Below are 25,085 nucleotides of genomic sequence, written 5' to 3' on the forward strand. Positions count from 1 at the left end.
TCCTCTGGAGCCTCGTGACTCCCTCTGGAGCCTCCTCTGGAGCCTTGTGACTCCCTCTGGAGCCTCCTCTGGAGCCTCGTGACTCCCTCAGGAGCCTCGTGACTCCCTCTGGAGCCTCCTCTGGAGCCTTGTGACTCCCTCTGGAGCCTCCTCTGGAGCCTCGTGACTCCCTCTGGAGCCTCCTTTAGAGTCTCCTCTGGAGCCTCGTGACTCCCTCTGGAGCCTCCTCAGGAGCCTCGTGACTCCCCCTGGAGCCTCCTTTAGAGTCTCCTCTGGAGCCTCGTGACTCCCTCTGGAGCCTCCTCTTGAGCCTCCTCTGGAGCCTCGTGACTCCCTCAGGAGCCTCGTGACTCCCTCAGGAGCCTCGTGACTCCCTCTGGAGCCTCCTCTGGAGCCTTGTGACTCCCTCTGGAGCCTCCTCTGGAGCCTCGTGACTCCCTCTGGAGCCTCCTCTGGAGCCTTGTGACTCCCTCTGGAGCCTCCTCTGGAGCCTCGTGACTCCCTCTGGAGCCTCCTCAGGAGCCTCGTGACTCCCTCAGGAGCCTCGTGACTCCCTCTGGAGCCTCCTCTGGAGCCTTGTGACTCCCTCTGGAGCCTCCTCAGGAGCCTCGTGACTCCCTCAGGAGCCTCGTGACTCCCTCTGGAGCCTCCTCTGGAGCCTTGTGACTCCCTCTGGGGCCTCCTCTGGAGCCTCGTGACTCCCTCTGGAGCCTCCTCTGGAGCCTCGTGACTCCCTCTGGAGCCTCCTCTGGAGCCTCGTGACTCCCTCTGGAGCCTCCTCTGGAGCCTTGTGACTCCCTCTGGAGCCTCCTCTGGAGCCTCGTGACTCCCTCAGGAGCCTCGTGACTCCCTCTGGAGCCTCCTCTGGAGCCTTGTGACTCCCTCTGGAGCCTCCTCTGGAGCCTTGTGACTCCCTCTGGAGCCTCCTCTGGAGCCTCGTGACTCCCTCAGGAGCCTCGTGACTCCCTCAGGAGCCTCCTCTGGAGCCTTGTGACTCCCTCTGGAGCCTCCTCTGGAGCCTCGTGACTCCCTCAGGAGCCTCGTGACTCCCTCAGGAGCCTCCTCTGGAGCCTTGTGACTCCCTCTGGAGCCTCCTCTGGAGCCTCGTGACTCCCTCAGGAGCCTCGTGACTCCCTCTGGAGCCTCCTCTGGAGCCTCGTGACTCCCTCTGGAGCCTCCTCTGGAGCCTCGTGACTCCCTCAGGAGCCTCGTGACTCCCTCAGGAGCCTCGTGACTCCCTCTGGAGCCTCCTCTGGAGCCTCGTGACTCCCTCTGGAGCCTCCTCAGGAGCCTCGTGACTCCCCCTGGAGCCTCCTCTTGAGCCTCCTCTGGAGCCTCGTGACTCCCTCTGGAGCCTCCTTTAGAGTCTCCTCTGGAGCCTCGTGACTCCCTCTGGAGCCTCCTCTTGAGCCTCCCCTGGAGCCTCGTGACTCCCTCAGGAGCCTCGTGACTCCCTCTGGAGCCTTGTGACTCCCTCTGGAGCCTCCTCTGGAGCCTCGTGACTCCCTCTGGAGCCTCCTCTGGAGCCTTGTGACTCCCTCTGGAGCCTCCTCTGGAGCCTCGTGACTCCCTCTGGAGCTTCCTCTGGAGCCTCGTGACTCCCCCTGGAGCCTCCTCTTGAGCCTCCTCTGGAGCCTCGTGACTCCCTCTGGAGCCTCCTTTAGAGTCTCCTCTGGAGCCTCGTGACTCCCTCTGGAGCCTCCTCTTGAGCCTCCTCTGGAGCCTCGTGACTCCCTCAGGAGCCTCGTGACTCCCTCTGGAGCCTTGTGACTCCCTCTGGAGCCTCCTCTGGAGCCTCGTGACTCCCTCTGGAGCCTCCTCTGGAGCCTTGTGACTCCCTCTGGAGCCTCCTCTGGAGCCTCGTGACTCCCTCTGGAGCTTCCTCTGGAGCCTCGTGACTCCCTCTGGAGCCTCCTCTGGAGCCTCGTGACTCCCTCAGGAGCCTTGTGACTCCCTCAGGAGCCTCCTCTGGAGCCTTGTGACTCACTCTGGAGCCTCCTCTGGAGCCTCGTGACTCCCTCTGGAGCCTCCTCAGGAGCCTCGTGACTCCCCCTGGAGCCTCCTCTTGAGCCTCCTCTGGAGCCTCGTGACTCCCTCTGGAGCCTCCTTTAGAGTCTCCTCTGGAGCCTCGTGACTCCCTCTGGAGCCTCCTCTTGAGCCTCCTCTGGAGCCTCGTGACTCCCTCAGGAGCCTCGTGACTCCCTCAGGAGCCTCGTGACTCCCTCTGGAGCCTCCTCTGGAGCCTTGTGACTCCCTCTGGAGCCTCCTCTGGAGCCTCGTGACTCCCTCTGGAGCCTCCTCTGGAGCCTTGTGACTCCCTCTGGAGCCTCCTCTGGAGCCTCGTGACTCCCTCTGGAGCCTCCTCAGGAGCCTCGTGACTCCCTCAGGAGCCTCGTGACTCCCTCTGGAGCCTCCTCTGGAGCCTTGTGACTCCCTCTGGAGCCTCCTCAGGAGCCTCGTGACTCCCTCAGGAGCCTCGTGACTCCCTCTGGAGCCTCCTCTGGAGCCTTGTGACTCCCTCTGGAGCCTCCTCTGGAGCCTCGTGACTCCCTCTGGAGCCTCCTCTGGAGCCTCGTGACTCCCTCTGGAGCCTCCTCTGGAGCCTTGTGACTCCCTCTGGAGCCTCCTCTGGAGCCTCGTGACTCCCTCAGGAGCCTCGTGACTCCCTCTGGAGCCTCCTCTGGAGCCTTGTGACTCCCTCTGGAGCCTCCTCTGGAGCCTTGTGACTCCCTCTGGAGCCTCCTCTGGAGCCTCGTGACTCCCTCAGGAGCCTCGTGACTCCCTCAGGAGCCTCCTCTGGAGCCTTGTGACTCCCTCTGGAGCCTCCTCTGGAGCCTCGTGACTCCCTCAGGAGCCTCCTCTGGAGCCTTGTGACTCCCTCTGGAGCCTCCTCTGGAGCCTCGTGACTCCCTCAGGAGCCTCGTGACTCCCTCTGGAGCCTCCTCTGGAGCCTCGTGACTCCCTCTGGAGCCTCCTCTGGAGCCTCGTGACTCCCTCAGGAGCCTCGTGACTCCCTCTGGAGCCTCCTCTGGAGCCTCGTGACTCCCTCTGGAGCCTCCTCAGGAGCCTCGTGACTCCCCCTGGAGCCTCCTCTTGAGCCTCCTCTGGAGCCTCGTGACTCCCTCTGGAGCCTCCTTTAGAGTCTCCTCTGGAGCCTCGTGACTCCCTCTGGAGCCTCCTCTTGAGCCTCCTCTGGAGCCTCGTGACTCCCTCAGGAGCCTCGTGACTCCCTCTGGAGCCTTGTGACTCCCTCTGGAGCCTCCTCTGGAGCCTCGTGACTCCCTCTGGAGCCTCCTCTGGAGCCTTGTGACTCCCTCTGGAGCCTCCTCTGGAGCCTCGTGACTCCCTCTGGAGCTTCCTCTGGAGCCTCGTGACTCCCCCTGGAGCCTCCTCTTGAGCCTCCTCTGGAGCCTCGTGACTCCCTCTGGAGCCTCCTTTAGAGTCTCCTCTGGAGCCTCGTGACTCCCTCTGGAGCCTCCTCTTGAGCCTCCTCTGGAGCCTCGTGACTCCCTCAGGAGCCTCGTGACTCCCTCTGGAGCCTCGTGACTCCCTCTGGAGCCTCCTCTGGAGCCTCGTGACTCCCTCTGGAGCCTCCTCTGGAGCCTTGTGACTCCCTCTGGAGCCTCCTCTGGAGCCTCGTGACTCCCTCTGGAGCTTCCTCTGGAGCCTCGTGACTCCCTCTGGAGCCTCCTCTGGAGCCTCGTGACTCCCTCAGGAGCCTTGTGACTCCCTCAGGAGCCTCCTCTGGAGCCTTGTGACTCACTCTGGAGCCTCCTCTGGAGCCTCGTGACTCCCTCTGGAGCCTCCTCAGGAGCCTCGTGACTCCCCCTGGAGCCTCCTCTTGAGCCTCCTCTGGAGCCTCGTGACTCCCTCTGGAGCCTCCTCTGGAGCCTCGTGACTCCCTCTGGAGCCTCCTCTGGAGCCTTGTAACTCCCTCTGGAGCCTCCTCTGGAGCCTCGTGACTCCCTCTGGAGCCTCCTCTGGAGCCTCGTGACTCCCTCAGGAGCCTCGTGACTCCCTCAGGAGCCTCCTCTGGAGCCTTGTGACTCCCTCTGGAGCCTCCTCTGGAGCCTCGTGACTCCCTCTGGAGCCTCCTCTGGAGCCTTGGACTCCCTCTGGAGCCTCCTCTGGAGCCTCGTGACTCCCTCAGGAGCCTCGTGACTCCCTCAGGAGCCTCCTCTGGAGCCTTGTGACTCCCTCTGGAGCCTCCTCTGGAGCCTTGTGACTCCCTCTGGAGCCTCCTCTGGAGCCTCGTGACTCCCTCAGGAGCCTCGTGACTCCCTCAGGAGCCTCGTGACTCCCTCAGGAGCCTCCTCTGGAGCCTTGTGACTCCCTCTGGAGCCTCCTCTGGAGCCTTGTGACTCCCTCTGGTGGTGGCCACGTGCAAAGAGGAGGAGAGAGTAAGAGCCAGTGACTGAACGCAGTGATTCTGTGGTGTAGATGACGAATAACGTCTGTGATTTGGGCTCAGTACAAAAACTCTTAAAGTCGGTCATTAAAAAGGGAAATAATAATTTGGTTCCTTAAAATGTATTTTGTCAAACGTTAGAGGCCTGAGAGACAGGAAGTGTGGAAGGGGGGATCACGTTCTGTCGTTGCCACAATAAGCCAACAGGGGGCGCCATTTTATGAATCAATCTGAAAGGTGACGTAATTGAAACTTTAAAATCTAAAGAATTAATCATTTTAATTGCAAAACTGGAAAAACATGTACAGTTATAATAATTATATGTATCGTCCAAGTTGATCAAACATTTGACAGTTTCACAGACTGAGCCAATCACAGAGGCTCAACATTCGATCCAATCGTAACACGCGGTCGTCTCGACGATGGAACAGAACCAATGACGTGTTCAAGTGTCACACGCTCGAAACACAAACATTCATCCAATCATTTTAAAGTTTATGTAAATATAAATCATAGAACGAGGTTAAACCACACGACACAGACCATAAGCTCAGACCATGTGGAGCTCAGACCATGTGGAGCTCAGACCATGTGGAGCTCAGACCATGTGGAGCTCAGACCATGTGGAGCTCAGACCATGAGGAGCTCAGACCATGTGGAGCTCAGACCATGTGGAGCTCAGACCATGTGGAGCTCAGACCATGAGGAGCTCAGACCATGAGGAGCTCAGACCATGAGGAGCTCAGACCATGTGGAGCTCAGACCATGTGGAGCTCAGACCATGTGGAGCTCAGACCATGTGGAGCTCAGACCATGTGGAGCTCAGACCATGTGGAGCTCAGACCATGAGGAGCTCAGACCATGTGGAGCTCAGACCATGAGGAGCTCAGACCATGAGGAGCTCAGACCATGTGGAGCTCAGACCATGAGGAGCTCAGACCATGTGGAGCTCAGACCATGAGGAGCTCAGACCATGAGGAGCTCAGACCATGTGGAGCTCAGACCATGAGGAGGAGCTCAGACCATGAGGAGCTCAGACCATGAGGAGCTCAGAGGCTTTGGAGGAGCAAGAAACAACAAGTTCTGTTTAAATTATGATCCTGGAAAAGCTGAAATAATAATAAAAAAAAAAATATGGTACAGACAAAAATCGTAACTAAACAAGACCAAATTCAATCAGTATTTGAATCTTCCATCTTCTTCCTCCTCCGGGGCAGCAGTCTGAGCAGGGACTCCCAGACCTCCCCCTCCCCAGACACTTCCTCCAGCTCCTCTGGGGGATCCTGAGGCGTCCCAGGCCAGAGAGACACTGTCCCTCCAGTGTGTCCTGGGTCTTCCCCAGGTCAAGGTTCTAGATGATAAAGATGACGATATAAAGCTCTAAAGACACACCTCAGAGTGGTATAAAGCTCTAAAGACACACCTCAGAGTGTTATAAAGCTCTAAAGACACACCTCAGAGTTATAAAGCTCTAAAGACACACCTCAGAGTGTATAAAGCTCTAAAGACACACCTCAGAGTTATAAAGCTCTAAAGACACACCTCAGAGTGGTTTAAAGCTCTAAAGACACACCTCAGAGTGTTATAAAGCTCTAAAGACACACCTCAGAGTTATAAAGCTCTAAAGACACACCTCAGAGTGTTATAAAGCTCTAAAGACACACCTCAGAGTGTTATAAAGCTCTAAAGACACACCTCAGAGTGTATAAAGCTCTAAAGACACACCTCAGAGTGGTATAAAGCTCTAAAGACACACCTCAGAGTTATAAAGCTCTAAAGACACACCTCAGAGTGGTTTAAAGCTCTAAAGACACACCTCAGAGTGTTATAAAGCTCTAAAGACACACCTCAGAGTTATAAAGCTCTAAAGACACACCTCAGAGTTATAAAGCTCTAAAGACACACCTCAGAGTGTTATAAAGCTCTAAAGACACACCTCAGAGTGTTATAAAGCTCTAAAGACACACCTCAGAGTTATAAAGCTCTAAAGACACACCTCAGAGTTATAAAGCTCTAAAGACACACCTCAGAGTGTTATAAAGCTCTAAAGACACACCTCAGAGTGTTATAAAGCTCTAAAGACACACCTCAGAGTGGTTTAAAGCTCTAAAGACACACCTCAGAGTGGTTTAAAGCTCTAAAGACACACCTCAGAGTGTATAAAGCTCTAAAGACACACCTCAGAGTGGTTTAAAGCTCTAAAGACACACCTCAGAGTGTTATAAAGCTCTAAAGACACACCTCAGAGTTATAAAGCTCTAAAGACACACCTCAGAGTGTTATAAAGCTCTAAAGACACACCTCAGAGTGTATAAAGCTCTAAAGACACACCTCAGAGTGGTATAAAGCTCTAAAGACACACCTCAGAGTTATAAAGCTCTAAAGACACACCTCAGAGTGGTTTAAAGCTCTAAAGACACACCTCAGAGTGTTATAAAGCTCTAAAGACACACCTCAGAGTGTTATAAAGCTCTAAAGACACACCTCAGAGCGGTATAAAGCTCTAAAGACACACCTCAGAGTTATAAAGCTCTAAAGACACTTAGTCCTTTCCTTTTGGCAACTTTTAACTGGCACTTAATAAAACTCCTCCCCTCCTCGTGTGAAAGAGGACATCATGTCCCTCATGTCCCTCCGGTCCATCATGTCCCTGATACTAAAAGAAGTGAAGGAGCGACTGGACTGTGCCTCATAAAGACTATTTCTATTCTGAATGTGACTATCGTATATACATCTCAAACTGAATCCACAAAGATCAGACACAGAACGACAAACACAAGACGACATAAGACCATCTTTATACACAATGAGACAAATACTAAAACCACAAAACAAAGCCATAATAATAAGTCTGGACGCTGAGAAGTCTTTTGATTCTGTAGCTGGACTTATTTATTTTAAGTGCTTAACAAATTTTGTTAAGCAACAGACATTGTTGATTCATTTCTCCCTGTGGCCCTCAGAGGCAACTGTTGTTGTGATTTTGGGCCTTACAAAAATAAATTGATTTGATTTGATTTGAATTTCAAATCGATGATTTAATTATAAAAAATATTGGAGCTCTTTACGATGCTCCAACATCAAGAATCAAAATCAATGGTCATGTGACAGGTCCACTGACTCTGGAAAGAGGGGTCAGACAGGGCAGTGCCTGGTCTCTCCTCCTGTTTGCTTAGTATTTGGAACGATTGGCCCAATTTACTAGACAATCAAAAACAATTCATGAAGTTACAATTGATGGGAAAGAACATAATATATTTGATCAAACCAGAAATTTCTATTCCCAATATAATGCAATTCCTTCAAGTCTGGTACAAACTAAATGTACAAAAAACTGAAATTCTATCTTTTTGTCCTTTTGCCTTTAGACGGATTTACCCATTCAAATGAGATGTTTGGGCGTGGTCCAACATAAAGACATTTACCCCTCTTTTTACGAGTATTAAAACGATCTTGAAAATTGGACTCTGATCTCTTTTCTTGCTTTTATGAAATATATATATTTTATATTCATTTTGGTCTGAAAACACAAATACATGAATAATACACAAAATTAAAAGGCAAAGTTATTTTATTGGTAATAGCACATAGATGGTTGGGACCAGAGGGGTTTTCATCTGTGTCGAAGCCTCCAAACATTTGGTTCAAATGCTTCGCCGCTTGACTTTGTCCGTGACTCGTGCGGGCGAGGCGGTCCAGCCCCCGACTCCAGCACTCGTGCCACTGCAGGTTTGGGCCCTTCACATAAACACCAGGCTCATTATTGGGACATGATGTGATTATTCTGGTTTTATTGGTAAATGTGACTCGTGATGATGTCACGACTCATGACGAGCTCGCTGCTGATTGGCTGTAGTTTCTATGGAGATCTACTTTCATCTCATTATTTCTGCAGCACAAAAGAAAAAGAATGTCTCATTTAATAAGAAACAACACTCCTTTCACTTTAGTTTTTATTGAAAATATAGCATAATTCATTAAAAATATCATATAATAAATGTCTCTTATCCAGATCTATTAAGACAATAAAATACTTATTTTGTGAAATCGAATAATAAAATTGAGAAGAAACGAGTCCAAACAAATACAAAAATACAAAATGTGTGTGATTTCATACTGTGAATACCCGCCCGGGGCCCGCCCGGGGCACAAGTGGGACACACCCAAAGGGCACCGTTTGTTCCAGGCTCTTACAGCCACATGTGAGCGGGTCATTTAGAGCCAATCAGAACTGCACACACTATAAAACACTGAAATCATGATTCATCAACAGCCCAACCAGGCTTACATTTGATCAAAGGTTATTTAATTGTCAAGAGTGCTACAGTCTCCTGGCCCTGAGTTTAAGAACACGCACACGGGGCCCCGGGGCCCTGCTGGGGCCCTGCAGGACACTAGGGGCAGCACATGTCTGACCCGGTGTCTGACCATAATTGAGTCACTCACTGTTCACTTTCTGCACTACATCTGTCAATTCCACTGCACATTTGTGCACATATTAAGCCTTTTTATTATTTGTATTTTATTTTGATCTTATAGCTGATTATTTTGATCCCATAGTAGATTTAAACTGTTTCTCTTTTGACTTTCATTTGGACTTTTCATTCATTGTTCATTGTTTTATGTTGCACCAGGACAAGTCCTTTTGATAATGAGAATAAAGCTTTAGAGCTCGTGAATAAAGCCTCTTTGTGCAGCCGACAAGACAAAGGTCCAGACTTGAGCCCAGACGGTCAGTTCCATGTGTCGTGTGCTTAGTGGACATCACCGTTACAGCATGAACTGTCCTCTGAATCACAAATATAATGAACTAAATACAAAAAATGCAGCCAGTTTGATTCTATAACTTTAATGGAATTGAAAGTATCCACAGCAAATGAATCATTATAAAAATAAGCGAGGTCAGTGTCCATGTTCCACAGTCAGAGTCTGACCAGTCTAGTCCAGGCTCCACTAGAAGGAAAAGAATTCATATTCACAAGTCGCACATATGTTTTATGTAAATGTGACATGCTTTGTCTGGTGAAATGAGCAAGAATATACAGGAGAAAGTACTGCAGATGAAGGCCTTTTGAAGTGTCTGCACCTGCTCCTTTCCAGGGAGATGTGACTGCTTTGCCTGGAATGTTACACAGTGTGGCATTAAGTCATCTGCATGGAGACACGCAGGACACGCTTTTTTCCCAAAGAGGTTTTTTTTGTAGTTTTTCCTGGCCGAGAAGGAGAGTCTAAGGACAGAGGACCCTGGGACATCGTCCCTCGCCACCACAGACATTGTTGATTCATTTCTCCCTGTGGCCCTCAGAGGCGACTGTTGTTGTGATTTTGGGCCTTACAAAAATAAATTGATTTGATTTGATTTGATTTGACCAAGTTATAAGTCAGATCTATGGTGAGGGGACCAGGCTCACTTTAAACATGTGTTTTTTAACAAAACGCTCCAATATGAACAATTCTCTAGGAGCCAAAGCAGCAACAGCTCCAGGAAAGTGACACACGCCACGTTTGGACTGTGGACGCTTCTGTTAAGGGCCAGTCTGTTCATGGCTCCGGGGGCCTGGCTCCGGGGGCCTGGCTCTGACTCACCTTTTCTAATATATAAAGATAAATATTCTACTTTTCATGAGGTCGATCCGAGTCATTCACAAAAAGAGGTTTATATTTCCAAGTGTGTGAGACGAGGCTGAAGCTGGAGTGACAGGAACAGCTTTTGCCTCATTTATTTCACTAAATAAATAATAAAGAGGACACGTGCACTCGTGAGTCCAGACTGCTGAGGAGGCTAAACCTGGCCACACCCACTTTAAATGGCTTTAACAGGACCATTCGGTTTAAGACACTTTAAGACTCTCCAAAGTGAACCAGTGGAAACGTGGCAATAGTGAACCTTTCACAATAAGAGACCTGGAAATGACTTTTCTTGGAGAAGTGAACTGGACAGAGCAGGACAAAGACGGTAAGAGAAGACTCCAGAGGGACAGACTTGGATGTCTCTTACATGTGTGTTGGACATCAAAGCGTCAGAATCTCTTCATCTGTCTGCGCTCCTGCCGCCTCTGCTTCTTGTCGTTCACCTCGTCAGGACCAGACGGGCTCTCAGCGGTGAACCAGGGCCCCAGGATGTTCACCCAGAGCAGGTGGAGCGCCCGGGCCGGGGCCTGAGGACCACAAGAAGCACATCCACATGTGAATGTCCAGCTCCAGCTCCTCCTCCAGAGAGAAGAGAAGAGGACCTTCATTTGTCCCACAATGCGGACATTCCAGTGTTGCAACACAGATTAGACACAGAAGTAAAGATTAAAAAAAAACAGACAGGATATTCTCTAAGGTCTTTTGCTTTCTGTATTATGTAGGGAAATAAAATGTATTCATTAATGACAGTGACCATACAAAGACATTGTTTTATCCAAAAAGACTCATTAAAGACATTAAAGAATTGATACATTTACTAATGGACACGCCCCAGCCAGCTTCAAGTCGTGCATCATTGTCCCTGTCCCCAAGAAGCCCCGCATCACTGGACTTAATGACTACAGATCTGTGGCACTGACGTCTGTAGTCATGAAGTCATTTGAGCGCCTGGTCCTCCCACACCTCAAGTCCTTCACCTCCTCCCTGCTGGACCCCCTGCTGCTGGATCCCCTGCTGCTGGACCCCCTGCTGGACCCCCTGCTGGACCCCCTGCTGCTGGACCCCCTGCTGGACCCCCTGCTGGACCCCCTGCTGGACCCCCTGCTGCTGGACCCCCTGCTGCTGGACCCCCTGCTGGACCCCCTGCTGGACCCCCTGCTGCTGGATCCCCTGCTGCTGGACCCCCTGCTGGACCCCCTGCTGGACCCCCTGCTGCTGGACCCCCCCCTGCTGGACCCCCTGCTGGACCCCCTGCTGCTGGACCCCCTTTTGCTGGACCCCCTGCTGGACCCCCTGCTGCTGGACCCCCTGCTGCTGGACCCCCTGCTGGACCCCCTGCTGGACCCCCTGCTGGACCCCCTGCTGCTGGACCCCCTGCTGCTGGACCCCATGCTGCTGGACCCCCTGCTGGACCCCCTGCTGGACCCCCTGCAGTTCACCTACAGAGCCAACAGGTCTGTGGACGACACCATCAACCTGGCTCTCCACTTCACCTGCAGCACCTGGACTCCCCGGGAACCTACACCAGGATCCTGTTTGTGGACTTCAGCTCTGCATCAAAACCCTGTGACGTAGTCTCGGCGTGCGTCCTCGGCCCGCCCCGTGATGTAGTCTCGGCATGCGTCCTCGGCCCGCCCCGCGCGTCCTCGGCTCGTCCCGTGACGTAGTCTCGGCCCGCCCCGCGCGTCCTCGGCCCGCCCCGCCCCGCGCGTCCTCGGCCCGCCCCGCCCCGCGCATCCTCGGCCCGCCCCGCGCATCCTCGGCCCGCCCCGCGCATCCTCGGCCCGCCCCACTCCGCACGTCCTCGGCCCGCCCGTCCTCGGCCCGCCCCGCCCCGCGCATCCTCGGCCCGCCCCGCGCATCCTCGGCCCGCCCCGCGCATCCTCGGCCCGCCCCACTCCGCACGTCCTCGGCCCGCCCGTCCTCGGCCCGCCCCGCGCATCCTCGGCCCGCCCCGTGACGTAGTCTCGGCGTGCGTCCTCGGCCCGCCCCGTGACGTAGTCTCGACGTGCGTCCTCGGCCCGCCCTCGTCCTCGGCCCGGCCCGCCCTCGTCCTCGGCCCGCCCTCGGCCCGGCCCGCCCTCGGCCCGGCCCGCCCTCGTCCTCGGCCCGCCCTCGGCCCGGCCCGCCCTCGGCCCGCCCTCGTCCTCGGCCCGCCCTCGTCCTCGGCCCGCCCCGCCCTCGTCCTCGGCCCGTCCTCGGCCCGCCCTCGGCCCGCCCTCGTCCTCGGCCCGCCCTCGTCCCGGCCCGCCCTCGTCCTCGTCCCGCCCTCGTCCCGCCCCGCCCTCATCCCGCCCTCGGCCCGCCCTCGGCCCGCCCCGCCCACGTCCTCGGCCCGCACCGCCCTCGTCCCGCCCTCGGCCCGCCCTCGTCCTCGGCCCGCCCTCGTCCTCGGCCCGCCCTCGGCCCGCCCCGCCCTCGTCCTCGGCCCGCCCTCGGCCCGCCCTCGTCCTCGGCCCGCCCTCGTCCTCGGCCCGCCCTCGTCCTCGGCCCGCCCTCGGCCCGCCCCGCCCTCGTCCTCGGCCCGCCCTCGGCCCGCCCTCGTCCTCGGCCCGCCCTCGTCCTCGGCCCGCCCTCGGCCCGCCCTCGTCCTCGTCCCGCCCTCGTCCCGCCCTCGTCCCGCCCTCGTCCTCGGCCCGCCCCGCCCTCGGCCCGCCCCGCCCACGTCCTCGGCCCGCCGCGCCCTCGGCCCGCCCTCGGCCCGCCCTCGGCCCGCCCTCGCCCTCGGCCCGCCCTCGCCCTCGGCCCGCCCTCGCCCTCGGCCCGCCCTCGCCCTCGGCCCGCCCTCGGCCCCGGCCCGCCCTCGGCCCCCCCTCGGCCCCGGCCCGCCCTCGCCCTCGGCCCGCCCTCGCCCTCGGCCCGCCCTCGGCCCCGGCCCGCCCTCGCCCTCGGCCCGCCCTCGCCCTCGGCCCGCCCTCGGCCCGCCCTCGGCCCGCGGCCCGCCCTCGGCCCGCCCTCGCCCTCGGCCCGCCCTCGGCCCGCCCTCGCCCTCGGCCCGCCCTCGGCCCGCCCTCGCCCTCGGCCCGCCCTCGGCCCGCCCTCGCCCTCGGCCCGCCCTCGGCCCGCCCTCGCCCTCGGCCCGCCCTCGCCCCGCCCTCGCCCTCGGCCCGCCCTCGGCCCGCCCTCGCCCCGCCCTCGGCCCGCCCTCGGCCCGCCCTCGCCCTCGGCCCGCCCTCGCCCTCGGCCCGCGTCCTCGGCCCGCCCGCGTCCTCGGCCCGCCCTCGTCCTCGGCCCGCCCTCGTCCTCGGCCCGCCCTCGTCCTCGGCCCGCCCTCGTCCCGCGTCCTCGGCCCGCCCTCGTCCCGCGTCCTCGGCCCGCCCTCGTCCCGCGTCCTCGGCCCGCCCTCGTCCCGCGTCCTCGGCCCGCGTCCTCGGCCCGCCCTCGTCCCGCGTCCTCGGCCCGCCCTCGTCCCGCGTCCTCGGCCCGCGTCCTCGGCCCGCCCTCGTCCCGCCCTCGTCCCGCGTCCTCGGCCCGCCCTCGTCCCGCGTCCTCGGCCCGCGTCCTCGGCCCGCCCTCGTCCCGCCCTCGTCCTCGTCCCGCCCTCGTCCTCGTCCCGCCCTCGTCCTCGGCCCGCCCTCGTCCTCGGCCCGCGTCCTCGGCCCGCCCTCGGCCCGCCCTCGTCCTCGGCCCGCCCTCGTCCTCGGCCCGCGTCCTCGGCCCGCCCTCGGCCCCGGCCCGCGTCCTCGGCCCGTCCTCGGCCCGCCCTCGGCCCGCGTCCTCGGCCCCGGCCCGCCCTCGGCCCGCGTCCTCGGCCCGCCCTCGGCCCGCGTCCTCGGCCCCGGCCCGCGTCCTCGGCCCCGGCCCGCGTCCTCGGCCCGCCCGCGTCCTCGGCCCGCCCGCGTCCTCGGCCCGCCCTCGTCCTCGGCCCGCCCTCGTCCTCGGCCCGCCCTCGTCCTCGGCCCGCCCTCGTCCCGCCCTCGTCCTCGGCCCGCCCTCGGCCCGCCCTCGGCCCGCCCGCGTCCTCGGCCGGCCCGCGTCCTCGCCCGGCCCGCCCTCGGCCGGCCCGCCCTCGGCCCGCCCTCGTCCTCGGCCCGCGTCCTCGTCCCGCGTCCTCGGCCCAGGTCCTCGGCCCGCGTCCTCGGCCCGCGTCCTCGTCCCGCCCTCGGCCCGCCCTCGTCCTCGGCCCGCCCTCGGCCCGCCCTCGTCCTCGGCCCGCCCTCGTCCTCGGCCCGCCCTCGTCCTCGGCCCGCCCTCGTCCCGCCCTCGTCCCGCCCTCGGCCCGCCCTCGTCCCGCCCGCCCTCGGCCCGCCCTCGTCCCGCCCGCCCTCGGCCCGCCCTCGTCCCCGTCCCGCCCTCGGCCCGCCCGCCCTCGTCCCGCCCTCGGCCCGCCCGCCCTCGTCCCGCCCTCAGCCCGCCCTCGTCCTCGGCCCGCCCTCGGCCCGTCCTCGGCCCGCCCTCGGCCCGCCCTCGTCCTCGGCCCGCCCTCCGCCCGCCCCGCGCGGGCCGCGGCCCGCTGATTAGCGTTAGCATTAGCGTCTCTGTTGCTTGGTGACAGAGGTACAGTGAGAAGGGGGTACAGCCGGGTCACCGAGGCTCTCTCTCTCTTTCTCCCTGCTCAGGTCTGCGTTCAGCACCATCTTGCAGTTTGTCAGGACAAACAACTATTTGAGTCGCAAACTACGCAATCAACTGTGAATTACTGAGCGTCGTTGGTATGACGCAAAACGGTTACACCCACGAGTCCGAAGGTTCGCTGGTCCCAAGTTTTTTTTTTTTTTTACCAAAACCTCAATAAAAATAAAAATAAATTCTGCACCAGCACCTCCGACCATTTCTGCACTACCCCGAGTTTGTCAGAAGGTCAGAGAACTTTAAAACTCTAGTAACTCACTGCTTGACCATAGATCAGGGGTGGGCAAACTACGGCCCGCGGGCCACATCTGGCCTGCTGGGCCTTTCAATCCGGCCCGCCAAGCTTGTCCAAGTAATATTTAAAAAAATGTCCCCCTTTTTTGTCCCTGCCATAGATACATGAGATCAACCGGTAGATTCACTTAAAGGACGCGGGGTGGGCGTAGCTTTGATGCGGGTGGGCGTGGCTTTGGCTCAGGCTCCCATTCATTAACTCATGTTCAAACGAGGAAATGAAGAATACGCGTCTTGACCGATTATATCAGAATCATTTTGTCGTTGCCTTTAAGTAGCACAAGTCCTCCTCATGTGGACATGTCCAGCTCGTCTGTGGAGACATGTGGACATGTCCAGCTCGTCTGTGGAGACATGTGGACACGTCCAGCTCGTCTGTGGAGACATGTGGACATGTCCAGCTCGTCTGTGGAGTCATGTGGACATGTCCAGCTCGTCTGTGGAGTCATGTGGACATGTCCAGCTCGTCTGTGGAGTCATGTGGACATGTCCAGCTCGTCTGTGGACTCATGTGGACATGTCAAGCTCGTCTGTGGAGACATGTGGACAGCTCGTCTGTGGAGTCATGTGGACATGTCCAGCTCGTCTGGAGTCACATGTTCTCTTCTGATCACATTGTAAGGACGCTACTTCCCGATGATCTGAGCTGCTTGTCCACGACTCGAGTGTCAGAGATTCCTACGCCACAGTCACTGAGGCCAAATTTAAGACATTTTCATTCATGTCACACTTTGTGTTTCTGTCGAGACTTAATAAAGTTTATCAAAGCGACTTGTTTGGTCTCGGGATGATTCTTTTTGTGAGAAGCTCAGTCTGGAACTACTTTCTGTCTGTCAGTCTGGAACTACTTTCTGTCTGTCAGTCTGGGACTACTTTCTGTCTGTCAGTCTGGGACTACTTTCTGTGTGTCAGTCTGGGACTACTTTCTGTCTGTCAGTCTGGGACTACTTTCTGTCTGTCAGTCTGGGACTACTTTCCGTCTGTCAGTCTGGGACTACTTTCCGGCTGTCAGTCTGGGACTACTTTCCGGCTGTCAGTCTGGGACTACTTTCCGTCTGTCAGTCTGGGACTACTTTCTGTCTGTCAGTCTGGGACTACTTTCTGTCTGTCAGTCTGGGACTACTTTCTGTGTGTCAGTCTGGGACTACTTTCTGTCTATCAGTCTGGGACTACTTTCTAAACAGTTAGTTTATGACGTTGAAGGTATTTTTGTACCGCTCAGTATAATAAGAGTTATTGTCTTGCATTGATACCTATAATGATGTAGATCATGTAGCGGTGGGAGTAGGGCCTATATTCTAAGAATCCAAGAAAATTATTTAGAATAAAAAAATATTTTTAAATTCAACTCCGACTTTTGGATGGTAGAAATGTGAAAATGGGATTGGGAAAATTAAATTGTATTAATTTTTTTTCCCGTCCTCCCCTCTTAAAAGTGCCAAGGAAAATCTGTCGGTGTAATCCCTCATTCGTCCAGGCGTGTTCCATAGTAGAAAAAGCTACAGTTGTTTCATCTGGACTCAGTTTGAAAAATAGACGTTTCGACTCTCATCCAAGAGTCATTGTCAATAACAGAATTTAGGTCGAGAACTCCGATATTAATACTGTTCTGTGGTAAGACCCGCCCATTGGGAGGAGCCTTCCTGAAGTAGAAAGAGTTGTTTGTTTCAACAGAAACTCCCCCTTGTATCTACCGAGCCTATTCAGAATCTTAATGGGCTATTAGAATCCTCTTTGTCTTTGTGAGACCCTGGCTCAACCACCCTGAGGACCTGATTAGCATCTGAATGTCCTCTACCTTTCCAGGGGTTCAGAATCCCATTATAAATAACAGGAAGATTAAACCTAAGCCCTCCATTTCTGTTTAAAGAAGGTCTTTCTTTTTTAACAAAAATAGCTTCCTTGACTCCTCTTTCAAACCATCTTTTCTCCCTGCTTAAAACCTTCACCTCACCGTCTTCAAACGAGTGATTAGAGGCTTCAAGATGGAGATGCACGGCACTCTGAGGTCCTGAACTTGTATTTCTTCTGTGCTGGGTGTGATCAGAACCTTACAACACAGAGCTCAAGGTGTGCCCACCAGCTCAGAGGGCAAGAAGAAAGAGGAAAAACATGTCCGAAATGCCCTCTCAGCCTGTGGTTACCCCGCTTGGGCTCTCAACAGAGTGAAGAGAACCAAGAAGCAGGACAAAAGGGAAACTGAACATAGAAGGAAGGGTGTCTCTATCCCTTATGTGTCTGGCCTGTCGGAAAAACTGCAGAGAATTTTTAGACAACACGAAGTCCCTGTTTATTTTAAACCAGGAAACACTTTAAGACAAAAACTGGTTCACCCTAAGGACAAGTTGCCGACTCAAAAACAGAGCAATGTAGTTTATTCGATCCAATGCAGTGAAGAAAGTTGTAAAGAACGTTACATAGGTGAGACGAAACAGCCTCTACACAAGAGGCTTTATCAGCACAGAAGAAATACAAGTTCAGGACCACAGAGCGCCGTGCATCTCCATCTTGAAGCCTCTAATCACTCGTTTGAAGACGGTGAGGTGAAGGTTTTAAGCAGGGAGAAAAGATGGTTTGAAAGAGGAGTCAAGGAAGCTATTTTTGTTAAAAAAGAAAGACCTTCTTTAAACAGAAATGGAGGGCTTAGGTTTCATCTTCCTGTTATTTATAATGGGTTACTGAACCCCTGGAAAGGTAAAGGACATTCAGATGCTAATCAGGTACTCAGGGTGGTTGAGCCAGGGTCTCACAAAGACAAAGAGGTTTCTAATAGCCCATTAAGATTCTGAATAGGCTCGGTAGATACAAGGGGGGAGTTTCTGTTGAAACAAACAACTCTTTCTACTTCAGGAAGGCTCCTCCCAATGGGCGGGTCTTACCACAGAACAGTATTAATATCGGAGTTCTCGACCTAAATTCTGTTATTGACAATGACTCTTGGATGAGAGTCGAAACGTCTATTTTTTCAAACTGAGTCCAGATGACTACAACTGAAGCTTTTTCTACTATAACCAAGGAAAATCTGTGAAACAGCAAATTAAAAACCTCTCGCCAAAACATTACAGGATGCGACTTGTAACGCTTCTGGTGCCATTGGTTGATTGCATTGATTTTGCTCTTGTTAATTGACGTTATAAACGTTATTCATGTTATAAAACTTTATTCAAACACAACAAACACATCCTCTGGGACTCCCACAAGTCAGATTGTTGCAGCGGGACCTGGACTCCAAATCCAGGATCTTGTTTTTAATATTGTTGTTCTCTGTCCGCGGTGTCACTACCTCGGCCTTCAGCTCCCGCAACTCATCCATAATGAAATATGCTGCACGGCCTCCCGTGGGGCTTTCCCCATGGGCTTTCCCCATGGGCTTTCCCCATGGGCTTTCCCCATGGGCTTTCCAGAGTCGGGCTAGTCTTGTTAGCCATGCTAGCCTGGTTAGCTTGTGGGACGCTCAGTTTTCCACTGAGGCTATGGTCCGCCAGCTTTGATTGTTTACCTCCCATACACCTCTTGTTTTTCTGTGTTTACTCATTTCTTGCTCCTTGTTTCTTGGGATTATAAGGGTAAACCGGTTATTTTTACATTTTGGCCGTTGCGGAGCGAGTACGTGTCTCAGGTCGTCATAACCGGCACCCGAAAGAAACTGTTTTCAACTGAATTAAAGAGGTTGTATCCAAAGACCTACACAATGACATTGCATGAATCTAAAGAGAAAAGGTCTTACCAGAAGCCATAGATACCAGAAATATGAGGAGATCACGCTGAGCACTTGTACGATGGCTGTGAGTAAAATGACATCTTTCAGGTGCCTAAAATATCAAAACATGACATCACTATTATATGTTCAGGCTAAAGGGCATGACTGTGTCCACTTACTCAGCCATCCCCTGTTCCATGTTCAGGTCTATTCCGCCGTCTAGCAAACTTCCATCTTCAGCAAACACTGGTTTAGCCATTGACGACATCGAGCGGTAACTGCCGATGTACACGGCCAATGCGAACGCAAGCAGCAGCTACAACAGAAAGGGATGAAGTTAAAACTGGTCAAAAAGAATAAATGTGTTGAGCTTGAGCACGGAAAAAACTCACCCATGTCCAAAAAGTTGACGAGCTGTAGAAAATGAGAAGATTTACAACTGCATAGATTGCCTGTTGGGGAAAAGAAGCCACATGTTACCTCATTTTTTAATTTTTCAAACTGTTCAAAAGAACATGCAAAACAGGAAAAGAACAGATGGAGTAATACAGCAACATCCAATAAAACAATAGAAACTAAAACAGACATGACCCCTAAAATTGTCCCATTTTGATCACAAAATGTCAAATTAGCCGATTTTCATATTTTTCCATTTTTCGAATATCCATTTAATTGTATTGCATTTTTTGCTGTTGCCAGGAGAATGCTCCAGAGATATCTGCTGATTGTGTCCATGGCAGGAGTCCTGAAGTGCAGCGGAATGGAAATGTCATATGTCAGTAAAGCTTTAATGATCTCAGTCCAAAACCGGACAATCCCAAAACACATGATAGTAGTCTGCCTCCTGCTGCCACATCCTCTCCAACAGTCTGCCTCCTGCTGCCACATCCTCTCCAACAGTCTGCCTCCTGCTGCCACACCCTCTCCAACAGTCTGCCTCCTGCTGCCACACCCTCTCCAACAGTCTGCCTCCTGCTGCCACATCCTCTCCAACAGTCTGCCTCCTGCTGCCACATCCTCTCCAACAGTATGTATCCTGCTGCCACACCCTCTCCAACAGTCTGCCTCCTGCTGCCACACCCTCTCCAACAGTCTGCCTCCTGCTGCCACATCCTCTCCAACAGTCTGCCTCCTGCTGCCACATCCTCTCCAACAGTCTGCCTCCTGCTGCCACATCCTCTCCAACAGTATGTATCCTGCTGCCACACCCTCTCCAACAGTCTGCCTCCTGCTGCCACACCCTCTCCAACAGTCTGCCTCCTGCTGCCACATCCTCTCCAACAGTCTGCCTCCTGCTGCCACACCCTCTCCAACAGTCTGTCTCCTGCTGCCACATCCTCTCCAACAGTCTGCCTCCTGCTGCCACACCCTCTCCAACAGTCTGCCTCCTGCTGCCACATCTTCTCCAACAGTCTGCCTCCTGCTACCACATCCTCTCCAACAGTCTGCCTCCTGCTGCCACATCCTCTCCAACAGTGTCTCCTGCTGCCACATCCTCTCCAACAGTATGTATCCTGCTGCCACACCCTCTCCAACAGTCTGCCTCCTGCTGCCACATCCTCTCCAACAGTATGTATCCTGCTGCCACATCCTCTCCAACAGTCTGCCTCCTGCTGCCACATCCTCTCCAACAGTCTGCCTCCTGCTGCCACATCTTCTCCAACAGTCTGTCTCCTGCTGCCACATCCTCTCCAACAGTCTGCCTCCTGCTGCCACATCTTCTCCAACAGTCTGTCTCCTGCTGCCACATCCTCTCCAACAGTCTGCCTCCTGCTGCCACATCCTCTTTGACAGTCTGTCTCCTGCTGCCACATCCTCTCCAACAGTCTGTCTCCTGCTGCCACATCCTCTCCAACAGTATATCTCCTGCTGCCACTTGTAAATATCTTATTTTTAAAAACTCTTGAATTAATTTTTGAACACTTTTTAAACATTTTTTCAAAATAAAACTGAAAACTTGCAAATAAAATCAGCTGAACATATTAATTAACACGTCAGATGGTTTTATTTACAACCTTCTTCCACATCATCATCAGATGACTATTTGCATAAGACTCATTTACATATGAATTGTCTTTACACTCACAAAAAAGATGTATTAAGCTTCACATGGTAAAATAAAGGTTGCTGTGGTGTATTTATTGTGTTAATCAAATTGTACCGCTCTATTTGAAGTTCCATTCCAGCTAAAAAATGTTTCCATGTTTGGTTTTGCTTTTTCATGACGGTCCCCAAGCACTCGTCTTGGTTTTACAATTGACACATTTTTGTATCGCAAAAGCTGCGAATCAAAAAAACGTTTTTCTGACAAATGCGTCGCATTTGAGAGAAACTTTGTCGCATTTTGCGATACGGCTTATTCTGAGCCCTGCGCACACACAGGGTTGGAGTTGTAGACCAATACGACGCGGTAGTTTTAAGTACATTAAGTACAAGCATTATCCTCTCATAAGTGTGCTCATTTTCAGGCTTGCAATATCCAGGGGTCTCGCTCCGTACATTCAGGGATGGCGCCCCCGATATCCCTGACATGATGAATCAAAATGGCCCGCCATCCGTTTTGACCAGGGGAGAAAATAAACCATCACTAAAACGGGTGCCGCCGTGGCCAGCGGGGCTAACGCGGGGAGCGGGACGCTGCCCTGCCGCTAGCGGCGCAGCCATGGATCGATTAAGGCGCAGCAACCAATCAAGAGATTACACTGCCTTCGCACCCGGAAGAAGGACCAAAACAAACCCCGCATGAGCTTTCGGCCAATCACAGAAGAGTCTCACAAAAGCTCGTGTTCTGCTTCTGTCATTCTGACATGTCTAAGGTCTAAACACAGGATATGGACAATTACAAGTTTTGACAAGAAACACGAGTTTCTCACTCTCGTCCTCTTCAGACGATCTCAGTGTGGTCATCTCTCAACTTCAGATTGAAAGAGGGAGTTCTCCACTTTATGGAGAATAAAGACCAAGTCAAGGAATTCCCCGTCATCAAAGATCCTGGAGAACCTGATGCTCCTGGAACTGAAGGTCCAAATAACCCTGATGGTCCTGACTCTGAGTCTGTGTCCAATGGATGAAAAGGACAAGAAGAGTTGATGTGTCCAAATGAGTTCAGCCTGATGCTGCCATGAGCTAAAACTGTACATATTTACATTATTGTGTATTATACAGTGTCCATTAGTAACACATTTAAATGTCTTTGTGTTTATTTATCATTTCAATTAAGTTTGGGAAGCAAATATTCACATTTCTTGATGGTGGATGGGCTTATACACCATGTAATAGTACGTTTAGACTTATACACCATGTAATAGTATGTTTAGACTTATACACCATGTAATAGTATGTTTAGACTTATACACCATGTAATAGTGTGTTTAGACTTATACACATGTAATAGTGTGTTTAGACTTATACACATGTAATAGTGTGTTTAGACTTATACACATGTAATAGTGTGTTTAGACTTATACACATGTAATAGTGTGTTTAGACTTATACACATGTAATAGTGTGTTTAGACTTATACACCATGTAATAGTGTGTTTAGACTTATACACCATGTAATAGTGTGTTTAGACTTATACACATGGAATAGTGTGTTTAGGGCTTATACACCATGTAATAGTGTGTTTAGGTGTAATCAAATGTAAATATATGATTATATTTCTGTGATGTATATTATCTGCATCATTAGTCTAAGAGAAAAATGGCATGTGTGACAAACTGCATTTGTGAAAGTGTCGTAAAGATGGTGCAAAGGAATGTTTACTCCAGGGAGGGGTGTAGCACCCCAGGGGAGTTAGGTAAACATTACCCATGCTTTATCTCTAAGGAAGAAAGACAGTTGTAAAAACAAGTGATGTGAAGTTAACCAATGAGAATGTGACCCGCCTATTCCATAATGTGAAATAAAATCAACCTGCAAGAGAAAAAACGTTGTGAGACCAAGGAGGGTCTCCAGGCTATTTACGCCAGCCTGGCGACCCGGCCCGGCGGTTTCTCCCTTGCAGGCTGCACAGAGTCTGACGTTTCTGTATCGTTTCATATTCTAAGTTGAATTGTGTTCTCTGTGTGTTAAGGAATAGCATTGGTTTATGTCCAATTTCTTATGTATGTTTAGACTTATACACCATGTAATAGTATGTTTAGACTTATACACCATGTAATAGTATGTTTAGACTTATACACCATGTAATAGTATGTTTAGACTTATACACCATGTAATAGTGTGTTTATGGTGCATGTACCTCTGGAAATAATGAAGGTACGTTAAACCATCCTTGGAGGAAAATGCGACCCCTTATGAGGCATATTTACCATCCCTTTAAAACATCTGGGGAGAGCACTGGTATCAGAAGTCTCACAGCCAATGGCAGCCCTGGACTGGGATCCATGGGTTGTAACCATTTTCAGGGAACAGATTCTCGTGATTATCAAAGTTAAATAAAGGTTAAATAAATAAATAAAAATGGGGGAATCCTTACATTGGCTCCGAGGATGACTCGTGTGTAGAACTGCAAAGTGCCAATGTTCTCCTCGTAGATCTGTTTCTTTCCTTTTGTGCCCACTTTACCTTTGGGCTGAAAGAGAAAAAGAAGAGCGTTAGAAGTCGTGCGGCCCGGCCCGGTGCGACGCGTGCGGCCCGGTGCGAGGCCCGGTGTGCGGCGCGGTACGTTCTCCACAGTGTCAGGGGTTTGAGTCCCAGCTCTGACAGTCTGCTGCATGTCCTCCCTTCTCTCATCTCCATTTCACACTGAGCTGTCACTGGTCCATGTCCAGAGTGTAACCAAGAGTCAAAACATTCCTTCTATTGAACATTGAGAAGATTTAATTACATAATGAAACAAACAGTTGAATAATGATGACTGAAGGCTTCTAGATGGAGATTAAAGTGAATTATAGGGATGTCCGGATTATTTAGTTAATATATAATTGTCACAGTATAATTGTAAGAACTGAAACATAATAACTTACCCTTTCAGGTAAATAATAATATAGTAGACTGTTTGAATGAGACGGAATGAAGTATTTTACGGTAGTTTGGAGTAAATCAATCTGGAATAATCGTTATATTGTGATTTTTGTAATTACAACAGTCAGAACACTTACATCTGATATTCCCTTATGAATTATTGATCACATTTACATTCTTTTTCAACATTTTGCTATAAACTGTATTTTTGTATCGGTTTTAGACGGTTTAGTCATTTACCATTATCAAAATACTACTGTAATTCTGTTTTTATAGTCGACTTAATCACTTAATCATTGCAGTCCTGAAAATATAGGACTATTGCCTGAGCAGGTCCTCATTTAAGACTAAACATGATGTATTTAAAGAAGAGAAAAGTCCCGAAAATGTTGAATGGAACAGAAATCTTGGGTTTGTGGAGCTGGAGCCACAGCCCGGTGTGAAGTGCCGCTCTCACCGCCATTAGAGCTCAGTCTGCGGCTCCAAACACCGCCAGAACCGCCCGAACCGCCCCTAGTGCTGGGTCCAGGTCCACACGGGTCCAGGTCCACACGGGTTTAGTCCACACGGGCACACGGGTCCAGGTCCACACGGGTTTAGTCCACACGGGCACACGGGTCCAGGTCCACACGGGTCCAGGTCCACACGGGTTTAGTCCACACGGGCACACGGGTCCAGGTCCACACGGGTTTAGTCCACATCAGCAGATCCCGCAGCGGGTCCGGGACGGCGCGTGAAGTTGACGTAGGAATCACTTTTGCGGCTGGGAATGATGACGTATGTTTGTGGTGTTTTGGCGCCCTCTACAGGAAGAACACTGTAAAACTCTACCGTCATGGAGCCCCCTTTCTACGTCATTATTGTGCCACTTTTTTCTAAACCACTTTTTCACTAAAGTGAGTAAACCTCGGGCCCGTGAGTGTTTCAGTCTTTAGTTTCAGGCCCACAATAACCTTCATGTGCTGCTGAAACAGTCCAACATGGTTTAATGAGGACGTTTAGCCCACCGCGGGCTGCTGCTAGCCATTAGCGTAACCTTAGCAGAAATGCCCCTAACCCACTTTGAACATGTAAAAAATACACAGGGGTTTGATGTCTGCAATACAGGTGTGTCCAAACTATGGCCGGGGGCCATAGTTTGGACACACCTGGCCCTCAGACCAACTTTAGTTGGCCGTCAGGCTTGACCCAAACAACAAAAAGTAGTTATTTTTAGTGTAAAATTGGAAAAATTCATGATGAATATTTTTGACGTTTTACCAACCTATTATTAATGTTCTAAGTGTTATTACAGGTAATGAGGCATCGAAACTATGCCAAATGTAACATTTAGAATGATTCACTTCATTGTGGTGTTGTCCATGGCCCTCTGCGCCGTAAACACAGCCCTCAGTGAAAAACCTGCTGCTGCTGCTGCTGCAATCGTCCCGGAGAGGGACATATTCAAATTGTGTCAGAGGGCTGGAAAAACGAAAAAAAAAAAAAAACGAGTAGTAAACATTGACGGATAT

The 25,085-nt window shown here is 52.5% G+C and overlaps 1 protein-coding gene across 1 annotated transcript; it reads right to left on the reverse strand.

Annotated features, from left to right (window-relative positions):
* Window positions 1-10,406: 10,406 nt before the first annotated feature.
* On the reverse strand, window positions 10,407-24,184 carry tmem208 (transmembrane protein 208). Its single transcript, XM_072464785.1, has 6 exons — window positions 24,032-24,184; window positions 23,087-23,182; window positions 18,998-19,057; window positions 18,785-18,921; window positions 18,633-18,717; window positions 10,407-10,566 (listed from the first exon to the last, which is right to left on the reverse strand). Exons 1-6 carry the CDS (start codon window positions 24,035-24,037, stop codon window positions 10,429-10,431), a joined length of 522 nt encoding a protein of 173 aa, XP_072320886.1. The 5' UTR covers window positions 24,038-24,184; the 3' UTR covers window positions 10,407-10,428.
* Between the last annotated feature and the right edge of the window lie 901 nt (window positions 24,185-25,085).

The sequence above is a fragment of the Eucyclogobius newberryi genome, unplaced genomic scaffold, assembly GCF_026437365.1.
Source record: "Eucyclogobius newberryi isolate DKJ021-1_F unplaced genomic scaffold, fEucNew1.0.hap1 SCAF_5, whole genome shotgun sequence".
Taxonomy (NCBI): domain Eukaryota; kingdom Metazoa; phylum Chordata; class Actinopteri; order Gobiiformes; family Gobiidae; genus Eucyclogobius; species Eucyclogobius newberryi.

Bases quoted from the DNA above. Each gene is read 5' to 3' on its own strand.
- tmem208 (XM_072464785.1), bottom strand. The intron at 19,058-23,086 runs GTAAGGATTCCC...TTTCCCCAACAG, and splicing joins GAGTCATCCTCGGAGCCAAT to GCAATCTATGCAGTTGTAAA. The intron at 18,922-18,997 runs GTGAGTTTTTTC...TTTCTGTTGTAG, and splicing joins CGTCAACTTTTTGGACATGG to CTGCTGCTTGCGTTCGCATT.